The sequence below is a fragment of the Eretmochelys imbricata genome, chromosome 6 (genome assembly GCF_965152235.1).
Source record: "Eretmochelys imbricata isolate rEreImb1 chromosome 6, rEreImb1.hap1, whole genome shotgun sequence".
NCBI classification, from domain to species: Eukaryota; Metazoa; Chordata; order Testudines; family Cheloniidae; genus Eretmochelys; species Eretmochelys imbricata.
Window position 1 is genome coordinate 130,936,449 of NC_135577.1, and position 14,762 is coordinate 130,951,210.

At 45.1% G+C, this 14,762-nt stretch overlaps 1 protein-coding gene across 10 annotated transcripts in view; it reads right to left on the reverse strand.

The window, feature by feature from the left end:
* Positions 1-14,762, reverse strand: part of FANCM (FA complementation group M) — a 142,688-nt gene that overhangs the window by 62,777 nt on the left and 65,149 nt on the right. For all 10 annotated transcript variants that reach the window (XR_013346470.1, XR_013346469.1, XM_077819707.1 and 7 more), the window contains 2 exons: positions 14,493-14,624; positions 13,798-13,896 (listed from right to left, as the gene is read on the reverse strand). Coding sequence is in view for 8 of the 10 variants with exons in the window: in XM_077819707.1 (XP_077675833.1) it covers positions 13,798-13,896; positions 14,493-14,624 (231 nt within the window). In the remaining 2 variants the exon portion in view is untranslated. The remainder of the gene's footprint in view (positions 1-13,797; positions 13,897-14,492; positions 14,625-14,762) is intronic.

Below are 14,762 nucleotides of genomic sequence, written 5' to 3' on the forward strand. Positions count from 1 at the left end.
AGTTTGAGATCCCTGGTCTAGAGACTTTCAGGTTTCAACTTATTCTGTGCCAAAGCTTGACAATGAATCATGCAGTGTCTCAAAACTGCTGTTAATGTGACTTTCTTTACTTGTGCTACAACCCCACTGTTCTTTCCAGTCCTGGCTGCTGCCTCATTAGTGCACAGACCCCCACACATCAGTTAAGACCTTCATCTACTATAAATTTATCGAGAACCTTGAATATTTCCTCACCAGTTATTTGGGTTGGGATTTCTTTGCAAAATGAAAGTTCTTCAACTATTGTACTTGCTTTGACTTATCAATATCACATAACATAGAAGTTGAGTCATTTTGGCTATGTCTGGATTCATCAGGCTGCAGAGCGAAATACTGGCTCTTCTTAAATTGTTCCATCAATTGGTCCTGGACATTTTCTGCAAGGTCATCAGTACATCGATGAAGGGTATTGTTTAACATAGGAATGGTTTTCAGCATCGTGGCTGCTCGTTACCGAGTCATAATTCTACACACGTCTATTGCTGCTGGAAGTAGAAGGGTCTCACCAACGGTGTATGCATGTTTACATTTTGCAATTCGCCTGGCCACAACATAAGATGCTTGTAAAGCTTTTTGAGTAACAGACACTTCTTTAGACATTACTTTATTGCTGCTTTAATTCTTCAAGTTTCGGAAAGAAAATATTGTTGGGCTTTTTTTTATGAATTCCAGATGTCTGGTTTCTAAATGTCTCTGTAGTTTCTCTGGCCTCATACTTTCATTTACTAACATTTTAAAACAAATGACACATTGGGGCTGTGGACTTTCTGCAGTAATACTGACACACAAAAATCCAAGCATAATGTAACTATAATTGGATTGTCTGCTTTTCTTCTTTTTCTATTTAACATTATTAAAATCATCATCTTCAGCCAAACGTTTGCTACATGTAGGTTTAGCACGTGGTAAAAGTTGTTCCAGTACAAGGATATCCCTCAGCCCCTTTCCCCTAACTGCTTGCACTGGGAGGCTCTCTCTGCCTCTGTTCCAGCTGGGGTCTTTCAGCTGAGAGACTTCCTGTTCAATGTTTCCCCTAACCGGGAGTCTCTCTGCAAAAGGCTACCTCCATGAGCAGAGGCACCCAACCCCTGCAGCAGCAGGAGCATAAGACACAGACCCATAGATAAGACACAGGTGATTTTTAAGCCCAGTTTAATAGCCTCTTAATTAAAAGCAAACAAAAAATTGGGGTATCAATTAAAAACCTTTTCCCAACACTTGTGAATCCCCCATGAACCATTTATGGCTCTTCAAGGGAGCCATGAATTATAGTTTAGTGCTGATTTAGCAGATACAAAGGTGGAAAGACAGGATTTCTTTATGTCTTCCACAGAGAGGGCATAGGCTCACAAAAATTCCTTGTTGGATGCTGTCTGCACCTGCCTATATTTTACACTGCTGATGTACAAATTCTCCTCCTCTGACTCCTGTCACAGACTGCAGAGAACCGTGGAGATCTCTTGGGAAGGGTGGCACTTCGCTGTCAGTGTCAATTGCTGTGGTTATGGAATAGTTACAGTGACTCGCTTAGTTTTTGGTGACACAGAGTTACATGCAATGATGCTTTGGAATTTTACTGGGTCCATGAGCTTCTGGGGGTGGACTAGTATGATTGCTTCTTGTCTGCAGGAAGGAGATTACCAGAAGCTGTTTCTTGTATTCCCTGTATTTCATTTGAGTCTGAAAATCTAATCCAGAGTGTGACTGGCTGCACGTGTGTAGGTCCAGAGATTATTTGGAAAAAGTCAAGGGTACAAAGGGTAGAAGTGGTGGTTTTGGGTCATTGCAGCATCAACACGGTGTTTAGACACACATGGACAATAAGCCTTGGAAACAACATCACTATTTCACACAGGTTTCAGAATGGTAGCCGTGATAGTCTGTATCAACAGAAATAACGAGGAGTCCTTGTGGCACCTTAGAGACTAACAAATCTATTTGGGCATAAGCTTTCATGGGCCAAAACCCACTTCATTAGATGCATAGAGTGAAAAATACAGTAAGAAGAATATATATTATAGCACATGAAAACATGGGAGTTACCTTACCAAAAGGGGGGTAGGTGCTAACAAGCCAATTCAATTAAGAATGAGAATAAGCCACTTCCACCTTAATCGAATTGGCTTGTTAGCACTGACCCCCCACTTGGTAAGGCAACTCCCATCTTTTCATGTGCTATAATATATATTCTTCTTACTGTCTTTTTTACTCCATGCATCTGATGAAGTGGGTTTTAGCCCACGAAAGCTTATGCCCAAATAAATTTGTTAATCTCTAAGGTGCCACAAGGACTCCTCGTTATTTTTACTATTTCACACAGTATCTCAGTTGACTCCTTTTCAAAAGTCTATAGATTAGCAGGATGCCCATGTTGCTAGATTCACGGAGTAGGCTGGTGCCCTGTGCTGATTTTCTTATAAGACTGAATAATAAAGGGCTTCCTGATCTCTGACCTTGCATTGATCAACAGGAGCACTACTCTAGGGTGTTTGCCTTTGTTATAAGTATGTGCAAAGTAGCTGTTTCATGTTTTAATTTGATTGGCCACAAGTGCCTCCTGAACTGCTTTCTGGATGCTGGGTTACACTTCCTGCAGCTGTTCCTGCAGGAAGTGTAACCCAGCATCCAGAAAGCAGTTCAGGAGGCACTTGTGGCCAATCAAATTAAAACATGAAACAGCTACTTTGCACATACTTACATGCTGGAGTACTGTCATGGATGGTTATAAACTGTTTAGGAAGGACAGGCAGGGCAGAAAAGGTGGGGGAGTAGCACTGTATGTAAGGGAGAAGTATGACTGCTCAGAGCTCCGGTACGAAACTGTAGAAAAACCTGAGTGACTCTGGATTAAGTTTAGAAGTGTGAGCAACAAGAGTGATGTAGTGGTGGGAGTCTGCTATAGACCACCGGACCAGGGGGATGAGGTAGATGAGGCTTTCTTCCGGCAGCTCACGGAAGCTACTAGATCGCATGCCCTGATTCTCATGGGTGACTTTAATTTTCCTGATATCTGCTGGGAAAGCAATACTGCGGTGCATAGACAATCCAGGAAGTTTTTGGAAAGCGTAGGGGACAATTTCCTGGTGCAAGTGCTAGAGGAGCCAACTAGGGGGGGCGCTTTTCTTGACCTGCTGCTCACAAACTGGGTAGAATTAGTGGGGGAAGCAAAAGTGGATGGGAATCTGGGAGGCAGTGACCATGAGTTGGTTGAGTTCAGGATCCTGACGCAGGGAAGAAAGGTAAGCAGCAGGATACGGACCCTGGACTTCAGGAAAGCAGACTTCGACTCCCTCAGGGAACGGATGGCCAGGATCCCCTGGGGGACTAACTTGAAGGGGAAAGGAGTCCAGGAGAGCTGGCTGTATTTCAAGGAATCCCTGTTGAGGTTACAGGGACAAACCATCCCAATGAGTCGAAAGAATAGTAAATATGGCAGGCGACCAGCTTGGCTTAATGGTGAAATCCTAGCGGATCTTAAACATAAAAAAGAAGCTTACAAGAAGTGGAAGGTTGGACATATGACCAGGGAAGAGTATAAAAATATTGCTCGGGCATGAAGGAATGAAATCAGGAGGGCCAAATCGCACCTGGAGCTGCAGCTAGCGAGAGATGTCAAGAGTAACAAGAAGGGTTTTTTCAGGTATGTTGGCAACAAGAAGAAAGCCAAGAAAAGTGTGGGCCCCTTACTGAATGAGGGAAGCAACCTAGTGACAGAGGATGTGGAAAAAGCTAATGTACTCAATGCTTTTTTTGCCTCTGTTTTCACTAACAAGGTCAGCTCCCAGACTGCTGCGCTGGGCATCACAAAATGGGGAAGAGATGGCCAGCCCTCTGTGGAGATAGAGGTGGTCAGGGACTATTTAGAAAAGCTGGACGTGCACAAGTCCATGGGGCCGGACAAGTTGCATCCGAGAGTGCTGAAGGAATTGGCGGCTGTGATTGCAGAGCCATTGGCCATTATCTTTGAAAACTCGTGGCGAACAGGGGAAGTCCCGGATGACTGGAAAAAGGCTAATGTAGTGCCAATCTTTAAAAAAGGGAAGAAGGAGGATCCTGGGAACTACAGGCCAGTCAGCCTCACCTCAGTCCCTGGAAAAATCATGGAGCAGTTCCTCAAAGAATCAATCCTGATGCACTTGCATGAGAGGAAAGTGATCAGGAACAGCCAGCATGGATTCACCAAGGGAAGGTCATGCCTGACTAATCTAATCGCCTTTTATGATGAGATTACTGGTTCTGTGGATGAAGGGAAAGCAGTGGATGTATTGTTTCTTGACTTTAACAAAGCTTTTGACACGGTCTCCCACAGTATTCTTGTCAGCAAGTTAAGGAAGTATGGGCTGGATGAATGCACTATAAGGTGGGTAGAAAGTTGGCTAGATTGTCGGGCTCAACGGGTAGTGATCAATGGCTCCATGTCTAGTTGGCAGCCGGTATCAAGTGGAGTGCCCCAGGGGTCGGTCCTGGGGCCGGTTTTGTTCAATATCTTCATAAATGATCTGGAGGATGGTGTGGATTGCACTCTCAGCAAATTTGCGGACGATACTAAACTGGGAGGAGTGATAGATACGCTGGAGGGGAGGGATAGGATACAGAAGGACCTAGACAAATTGGAGGATTGGGCCAAAAGAAATCTGATGAGGTTCAATAAGGATAAGTGCAGGGTCCTGCACTTAGGATGGAAGAATCCAATGCACCGCTACAGACTAGGGACCAAATGGCTAGGCAGCAGTTCTGCGGAAAAGGACCTAGCGGTGACAGTGGACGAGAAGCTGGATATGAGTCAGCAGTGTGCCCTTGTTGCCAAGAAGGCCAATGGCATTTTGGGATGTATAAGTAGGGGCATAGCGAGCAGATCGAGGGACGTGATCGTTCCCCTCTATTCGACATTGGTGAGGCCTCATCTGGAGTACTGTGTCCAGTTTTGGGCCCCACACTACAAGAAGGATGTGGATAAATTGGAGAGAGTCCAGCGAAGGGCAACAAAAATGATTAGGGGTCTAGAACACATGACTTATGAGGAGAGGCTGAGGGAGCTGGGATTGTTTAGCCTGCAGAAGAGAAGAATGAGGGGGGATTTGATAGCTGCTTTCAACTACCTGAAAGGGGATTCCAAAGAGGATGGCTCTAGACTGTTCTCAATGGTAGCAGATGACAGAACGAGGAGTAATGGTCTCAAGTTGCAGTGGGGGAGGTTTAGATTGGATATTAGGAAAAACTTTTTCACTAAGAGGGTGTTGAAACACTGGAATGCATTACCTAGGGAGGTGGTAGAATCTCCTTCCTTAGAGGTTTTTAAGGTCAGGCTTGACAAAGCCCTGGCTGGGATGATTTAACTGGGAATTGGTCCTGCTTCGAGCAGGGGGTTGGACTAGATGACCTTCAGGGGTCCCTTCCAACCCTGATATTCTATGATTCTATGATTCCTTCTAGGAAAGACTTGGACTGAGGAGAAGTGGTGGAGTATGCTGTGATGGATCAATGATACTGATGCTCCCCAAGATATCCAGCATATGAATGACAAACATGGTACAGTAACTTAACCTCTGTGCTACAAAAGACTGCTTAATTATTTATGTATACATTTTAATTTTGCATTATAACTGTAAAATTGTTAATCTCTTGCTTAGAATTGATGCCTAGCACACACTATTCACCCACAAGGTTCAGAAATCTTGGTCCATACTTAAATATTAGAAATCTCAAACATTTGAACTGAATTGAATATTAATGGCTTTTAAGAGGTCTGGCAAGCCCTCCTGCCTGTGATCCTAAGTAGCCAGGATTTACTGATTTTAGGACACATTGCAGGGCCAACATGTTACAACCTATGAATCTTCAAAGGTCAAGTGAAAGGCCAGAAAGAACCATATTATGATCATGGAATATGATCTCTGCATCAAGACAGTAAATTCTGTCAGAGCTAAAAAATCTCCCTTAGAAAGATGTCCAGTGTTGATTAAAGATCTTAACTAATGAAGAATCTACCACATCCCTAGGTAAGCTGTTACAATGAATTACTCTCACTGTGAAAAGTGTGTGCCTTATTTCTAATCTGATTTTGTCTAGCTTTAGCCATTGGCTCTCATTATGCCTTTTTCTGCTAAATTAAAGAGCTGTCTACTGTCAGAAATCTCTTCCCCTTGTAGGTACTTGTAGACCATGATCAGTCAGCTCTTAACCTTTTTCTTGGATAAACTAAATGTACTGGAGCTTCTTTAGTCTCTCCCTAGTTTTCCAGACCTCAGATCATTCCTACAGCTCTCTTCTGAAGGCTTTCCAATTTTTCAACATCTCCTTTGAAGCATGGAAACCAGAACTGAACACAGTATTCCAGTAATGGTCTCACTAACGCTGTATGCAGAACGAATAACCTCCCCTTCTCCTACTTGATATTCCCCGACCTAAGCATCTGAAGATTTTATTCATCCTCTTAGCTCAGACAAGTAGGAGATGAGAAGATGAGTAGGTGTGTTAACGTTAATTATGAGCTCCTACTTGGTAGATGAGCTGAGCTGATTAAACTTTACTGGATTTGGAAATTTAACATAATTGACAGGGTACTGAGAGCACATATCCAGGCACTTTTTATGTTGATAAAAAAGGAAATAGATTATTTAGCACTACAAACAGCTACTATTGCAGAAAACTGGAAGGTGGCTAATGTCACACATCCAACTATAAAAAAAATCTGCTTCTCTGTTTCCATTTGGCTACACGGAAAAAAAAAAAACAAAAACAAATCTACAACTTTCACTTTGTAGGAAGTTTCAATAAAATGTTTTCCAGACCTAGACATATAAAAAATGAACAATAAGATCTTTATAACTGAATAAATAATAATAAGTAGCAACATAGCACCAGTAAAATTTCTGCAGTCTCTCAAACCTCAACTGTCAGCACAAGCCTCTTACTTCTATGGTTATTTGCACAAATTATTTTATGTATTATTGTGCTAAGCATACACCAAAAGCATCAAGCTTTTTTAATCTAAAATTGGAAAATTAGTGTTTTACTGACAAAATTATTTTCGTAATTTTGGCAAAAATTCAATGCTGTGACGGTAGAAAGATCTATAAATCAAAGAGTACATTAAAAATAGTAATTTATAAAGACAAGCAGTTATACACTGGTTGAATAAGATTAAAAAATACTGTAACAAGCCTTACATACTGGCCTGAAATATTTTCCCCCAATTTTTAAGGTATCAACACATACATAAATACTATTATGCTTAATCAATATTTCTGTAATATCATTACTTTGGCAATGCATCTTGAAAATTAAAAAAAAGACAGTCCCTTTCCCACTAACCTATTAAAAAGAGCATGGTCTCCTTCCCTGAAGAATTTGCAGTCTCTATGTATGTATCCAACACAAACACTTAATTGTACAACAATTAAAGTTGCTCAAGTAAAGCCATGAGCACCAACAACAATAGGAAATTCAGAATTATTTTACATCAAAACGACCACATAGTAAAAAGACAGTTACCTTTTCCGTAACTGGCGTTCTTTGAGATGCGTTGCTCATGTCCATTCAACTTAGGTGTGCGTGCTCGCCACGTGCACTGGTGCCTCAGCAGTATCCATAGGGGACCAGCTTTGGCACCCCCTAAAGTGGTGTGCACATGCTGCCGTATATTGGGCACTGCTGGTTCCCCCCACCCTCAGTTCCTTCTTGCCAGAAACTCCGACAGTGGGGAAGAAGGGCAGGTTGTGGAATGGACTTGAGCAACACATCTCGAAGAACACCACTTACAGAAAAGGTAACTGTCTTTTCTTCTTTGAATGCTTGCTCATGTCCATTCCACTAAGGTGACTCCCAACCAGTACCCCTCAGAGGTTGGTAGGAGTTCACGGATGTGTAGATGGCAACACAGCTCTGCCGGACCCAGCGTCATCCCTGGCCGGCTGAGTGATGGCGTAGTGGGCTGTGAATGTGTGCAACGAGGACCACGTCACAGTTCAACAGATGTCCTGGATTGGGAAGTGCGCCAGGAAGGCTGCTGAAGATGCCTGAACTCCGGTTGAGTGGGCTCTGAAGACTGGCAGTGGAGGGACTCCCGCCAACCTGTAGCAGGTCCGAATGCAAGAGGTGATCCAGTTAGAAATCCTCTGCATGGACACTGGGAGGCCTTCCATCCTATCAGCTGTAGAGATGAAAAGCTGAGTTGACTTACAGAAAGGCTTTGTCCGATCTAGCTGGAAAGCCAGAGCCCTTCTTACGTCCAAAGTCTGAAGGCGCCTCTCTTCACTAATCTCATGGGGCTTAGGGCAGAAGACTGGAAGGAAGACGTCCTGGCTCATGTGGAAAATGGACACCACCCTGGGAAGGAAAGCCACGTGGGGCCAGAGCTGAACCTTGTCCTTACTGAAGACTGTGAACGGTTCTGAGGTCAGGGCTCACAGCTCGGAGACTCGCCTCGCTAACATCACGCCACCAGGAAAGCTACCTTCCATGATAGGTGAGACAGGGAGCATAAGGCCAAAGGCTCAAAAGGTGGTCCCGTGAGCCAGGACAGAACCAAGTTGAGATACCACTAAGGGGCTGGCAACCAGACTTGAGGAAAGAGTCTCTCGAGGCCTCTAAGGAACCTTACCATTATGGCATGGGAGAACACCGTCTGCCATGGATTGGCAGATGAAAGGCTGAAATGACCACCAGATGCACCCTGATAGAGGAGTGTGCCAGACCCTGGTTCCTCAAATGAAGCAGGTAGTCTAAGATCGACTGCACCGAAGAATGCAAAGGGGAGATGCCCCGTTCAGCTGCCCAGCGGGAGAACCTTATCCACTTTGCCAGGTAGGTCTGCTGAGTTGAGGGCTTTCTACTCTCGAGAACCTTCTGGACCCCTTCCAAACAGGCCTGTTCATCTGGGTTCAGCCACGCAACATCGATGTGGTGAGGTGGACGGACGCCAGGTTGGGGTACAAGAGTCGGCTGTGATTCTGTGACAGCAGGCCCAGTCGGTTCGACAGGGCCAGGGAGGGATCGCTGACAAGCCTGATAGCGTCCCGGACCAATGCTGACAAGGCCACGCCAGGGCGATCATGATAACCTGCGCCTTTCCTCTCTTGATTTTCACTAGGACCTTGCTGATGAGCAGAATCAGAGGGAACGCATATGTCATAAATATAAAGGGAAGGGTAAACCCCTTTGAAATCCCTCCTGGCCAGGGGAAAGCTCCTCTCACCTGTAAAGGGTTAAAAAGCTAAAGGTAACCTCGCTGGCACCTGACCAAAATGACCAATGAAGAGACAAGATACTTTCAAAAGCTGGGAGGAGGGAGAGAAACAAAGGGTCTGTGTGTCTGTCTATAGTCTGTCTTTGTCGGGGAATGACCAGGAATGGAATCTTAGAACTTTTAGTAAGTAATCTAACTAGGTACGTGTTAGATTATGATTTCTTTAAATGGCTGAGAAAAGAACTGTGCTGAATAGAATAACTATTTCTGTCTGTGTATCTTTTTTGTAACTTAAGGTTTTGCCTAGAGGGGTTCTCTATGTTTTTGAATCTAATTACCCTGTAAGATATCTACCATCCTGATTTTACAGGGCGGATTTCTTTATTTCTATTTACTTCTATTTTTATTAAAAGTCTTCTTGTAAGAAAACTGAATGCTTTTTCATTGGTCTCAGATCCAAGGGTTTGGGTCTGTGGTCACATATGCAAATTGGTGAGGCTTTTTATCCAACATTTCCCAGAAAAGGGGGGGTGCAAGTGTTGGGAGGATTGTTCATTGTTCTTAAGATCCAAGGGTCTGGGTCTGTAGTCACCTAGGCAAATTGGTGAGGCTTTTTACCAAACCTTGTCCAGGAAGTGGGGTGCAAGGTTTTGGGAAGTATTTTGGGGGGAAAGACGCGTCCAAACAGCTCTTCCCCAGTAACCAGTATTAGTTTGGTGGTGGTAGCGGCCAATCCAAGGACAAAGGGTGGAATATTTTGTACCTTGGGGAAGTTTTAACCTAAGCTGGTAAAGATAAGCTTAGGAGGTTTTTCATGCAGGTCCCCACATCTGTACCCTAGAGTTCAGAGTGGGGGAGGAACCTTGACAGCATACATCAGGCTTCCTGCCCATGGCAGGAGGAAGGCATCAGAGAGGGAGCCCTTGCCCAGACCCTGTCTGGAGCAAAATCTGTGGCACATCCTGTTCTGCCTGGTCGCAAACAAATCCACTTCGGGAGTTCCCCACCTCTGGAAGATCATGCTGGCTACCTTCTGGTGAAGCACCCACTTGTGGTCAGAGGAGAAGTCCCTGCTTAGGTGATATGCTAGTGTGTTCTTGGCACCCAGAAGTGACACGCTTCTAGATGGATTCCGTGGTCAATGCAAAAGTCCCAGAGACAGAGTGCCAAGGAGTGCGCGTCGCCTTGTCTGTTGATATAGAACATCAAGGCTGTGTTGTCCATGAGGACTCTGACCACTCTGCCCAACAGGTAAGGTCGGAAGACTGTGCATGTACTGTGCACTGCCCTGAGCTCTTTGACGTTAAAGTGTAGTATCGATTCCTCTGGGGACCACATACCTTGGGTCTGGAGGGTGCTGAGGTGTGACCCCCAGCCCAAGTCCAGGGCGTCCGAAACCAACTCGACTGAGTGAGGAGTGCTGACAAAGGGAACACCTTCTAGGACTTTCCTGGGGTTGGTCCACCATAGCAGCAAGGTAAGTACTGTCATGGGGATGGTGACGACCTTCTCCAGGTGGTCCCTGGACTGGGAGTAGACCGTCGCCAGCCACTGCTGCAGGGGTTGCATCCAGAGCCTGGCGTGGCGCACCACATATGTACACGCTGCCATGTGACCTAGTAAACACAGGCAAACCCTGGCCGTGGTCAGGGGAAATGCAGAGACTTCCGCGATGAGATACATCAGTGTCCTGAATCTCTCCAGTGGCAGGAACGCCCTGGCTCAGGTCGAGTCGAGCACTGCGCCGATGAACTCTATCCTATGTACCGGAACCAACATGGATTTTTTGTCGTTTACCAACAGACCGAGGCAATGGCAGGAGGCTAACAGCTTCATGACATCCCTTTGTACCTGGCTCTGCCCTGGACTAGCCAGTCATCTAGGTATGAGTAGATCTGGACACCCCGACATCTGAGGTAGGCAGCCACCACTGAAATGCTCTTGGTAAATACCTGCGGTGTTCTTGCTAGGCCAAACGGGAGGACTGCAAACTGACAGGGTTTGGGACCCACTGTAAACCAGAGGAAGAGTCTGTGTCCCTCGAAGATGGCAATGTGAAAGTATGCACTTTTCAGATTGAGGGTGGCATACCAGTCTTCCGGATCCAGGGAAGGGATGATGGAGGCCAGGGAAACCATGAGGAACTTCAGCTTTGCTAGGAAGCGGTTCAGGTCTCGTAGGTCCAGAATAGATTGTAGACCGCCCTTGACCTTTGGGATTAAAAAGTACCAGGAACAGAACCCCTTGTTCTTGAACTCTGGAGGAATGACCTCCACCACACCTACCTGCAGTAATCCCTCTACCTCCTGCATGAGGAGACCCTCATGAGAAGGGTCCCTGAAGAGGGACAGGGAGGGGGGTTGGAAAGAGGGGTAGAAAGTAACTGAAGGGTGTAACTCCACGCCATCGTACTGAGGACCCATCTTTCCAACGTTATAGATGCCCACGCAGGGAGGAAAGGAGAAAGGCAGTTGGTAAAAATAAGGGAGGGAGGATCCTGGGAACAGTCTGGTATGTTGCCCTTGGGTGCACCCTGAAAATGAGCACTTGCCCGCTTACTTATTGTGGGTCGAGCTCGACCGAGAGGCCTGCGAAGGCTGTTGGCTAGGACACTGCTGGTAGCCTCTGGATTTCTTATGAGGAGGCTCCCAGAGAGGGTGGGTCCCCTGACCCTGAGGCTCCTGCAGCTTAAACCACTTGCGGGCAGGGCCGGGAACATACACGCCCAGCGTTTTAAGGGTCATGCAGGAGTCTGTTTGGCCACGGAATTATTGTCAGTCTGTTCCACAAAAAGGGCTTGCCCATCAAAGGGAAGGTCTTGCATCGACTGCTGAGCCATCGTGGACAAGCCAGAGAGGGGCAGCCAGGATGCCTGGTGCATGGTGACGGCTGAGGCTATGGTTCAGCCAGCAGTGTCCACCGCATCCGATGACGCCTGAAGCCTGTCCCGAGGCAAAGTCCCGTTGGGGACCTACAGAGTCTCTAACTATACTTACGGGATTTATAAACACTAATCAAAAGCTATACATAGTATAATACAGGACATAACTAGTTTGTGCAAACGACCATCTACAGCACTAGCTGAAGCAGCAACAGTTCCAGCACCGTCACTGGTGGCAAGAAGAAACTGAGGGTGGGGAGAGCCGATGGCACCCTATATACCGCGGCATGTGCACGCCACTCCAGGGGGCGCTGGAGCCAGTCCCCTACGGATACTGCTGAGGGAAAAAATTCCAGCACTGATACATGGGACAACTGCACACACCTAAACTGAATGGACATGAGCAATCACTCGAAGAAGAACCAATTAACTTGGTTTCAGAGTAACAGCCGTGTTAGTCTGTATTCGCAAAAAGAAAAGGAGTACTTGTGGCACCTTAACTTGGAGAGAGCACCATTATTCTGCAACTATTTACCACATTTACATCATCCATCACACTCATAAGTATAGGAGGACTTGTGGCACCTTAGCGACTAACCAATTTATTTGAGCATAAGCTTTCGTGAGCTACAGCTCACTTCATCGGATGCATACTGTGGAAACTGCAGAAGACATTATATACACAGAGACCATGAAACAATACCTCCTCCCACCCCACTCTCCTGCTGGTAATAGCTTATCTAAAGTGATCACTCTCCTTACAATGTGTATGATAATCAAGTTGGGCCATTTCCAGCACAAATCCAGGTTTTCTCACCCTCGTTTGTGTCTTAGGAATTAGCTCTGCTGTTGAGTGTGCCCCCTTTATGTGGTGCATTGCCGCCGTGATTCCTGCTCTTGGACCCACGTCTCTCCAAGGACCATGGTGTCCTCTTCAGTGACACAGCCCTCCGGCCGTGCCACACACTGTGATCCCCCATTCCAGAGGGCCTGCAGTATACTGTTCAGCCACTTCCTGCCAGTGGCAAACTGCAGTCCATGGTCTAGCCACTTCCCGCGTGGCTCCGGCACCCCCTTTACCCTTGTATCAGAGCCTCAGTCTGCAACCCCCCAGCAGTCAGCCAGGAGTTGTCTCTGGCTTCCTCGGCCCGCTTCCTTGGCTGTTCTCTTGGCCCTTCAGGGACACAGTCCTTCCTCCCTGAGCTCCCAGCAGAGAACTGCCCTACTCTGCCTTGTAGCTTCCTTTTTATATGGGCCTTCTTAGCCCTGATTGGCTGCCACCAGCACAGCCTCCCTAGGGCTGCTTTTAACCCCTTTTCTGCCAGTGAGGGGCAGCCGCCCCATCACAGGGATATTTTTTCAAGTGGATGAAATAAAAATACCTAGAAAAATATGCAAGACTTTCAATCAATTAAGGAATTAGAACATAAGAATGGCCATACTGGGTCAGACCAATGGTCCATCTAGCCCAGTATCCTGTCTGCCAACAGTGGCCAATGCCAGGTGCTTCAGAAGGAATGAACGGAACAGGTAATCATCAAGTGATCCATCCCTTGTCACCCATTCCTAGTGTCTGGCAAAAAGAGGCTAGGAACATTTCAATTAAAATGAATGAAACAATTAAAGAAGAATATTATGGATTCATACCCAGATAGTGCTATTAGATTACGTTTTGGAGACTAACATTTACCTGTACATCCCTTCCAGGATTTGAAGTGTTCTACTACAACCTCTTCTAATTTCTTTAATTTTGGATGACTGTAGATGATTTTATTTTTATTTGCAGGTCCTGTAAACCAAATAAAGTCATTTTAAAAAATATACCTGTGTGTCTTTTTTGGAATAAGTATATAAGAGGTTCTGTGAACTTTGTTTTCTTGTCTACTTCTCTCTTCCAAGTCTGAGAAGCACCAATTCCCAACATTTCCAATCTAATTACAATAACTATCTAGCACATGAACTTCAGTGAACTCATTACTGAAGCGCATGTTTGTTAAACCCAGTTTTTCAAGACCAGAACATTACTTTTGTTGTGGTCAAATTAAAAAAGTATTGCACAAGGCTAGTTAAGAGATTATAATAATAATTTATAGTTAAATTCTAACTGAACTTCAAGGCTTCAGATCTACAAAACTGTGATTTGAAGACAGATGGAACTGTTTAAATAGAACACATAAAAGCTGCAATGTAACTACCATCCAGTTTTGTGCACTAGGAAAGAGAGGCACCACACTGAATATCAGACTTATTTTGCATCACGAATAATCAGCAGTTAGGCTTTATGTTGAATACACCTTCTGCCAGATTTAAATTTTGAGGGGAAAAAGTGCTCTTCTAGAAAAAATTCAGGAAGCAAATATGCTGACTTCAAAGGTAAACACTGACCTGTTCTATTGTTGTAAAGAAAATTTCCATTTGCTGAAGTCACAGATGTGTCTGAAAACATGTTTTCAAGTTGCCGATACAATTTCATGAAGTCCTCATTCCGGCTAAGTTCATTCCTGGCACGAGTCAAGCCTTTATAAAAAGATAAGATGGTTTAATATTCAAACTCTTGAGAAATCTTAAAAATTTGGTGTTTTGCTACATATAAATTTAATTTAATTTAGAATCAATTCCACATTTCCTTAACTGAAACTGAAATAGAATTTTCTG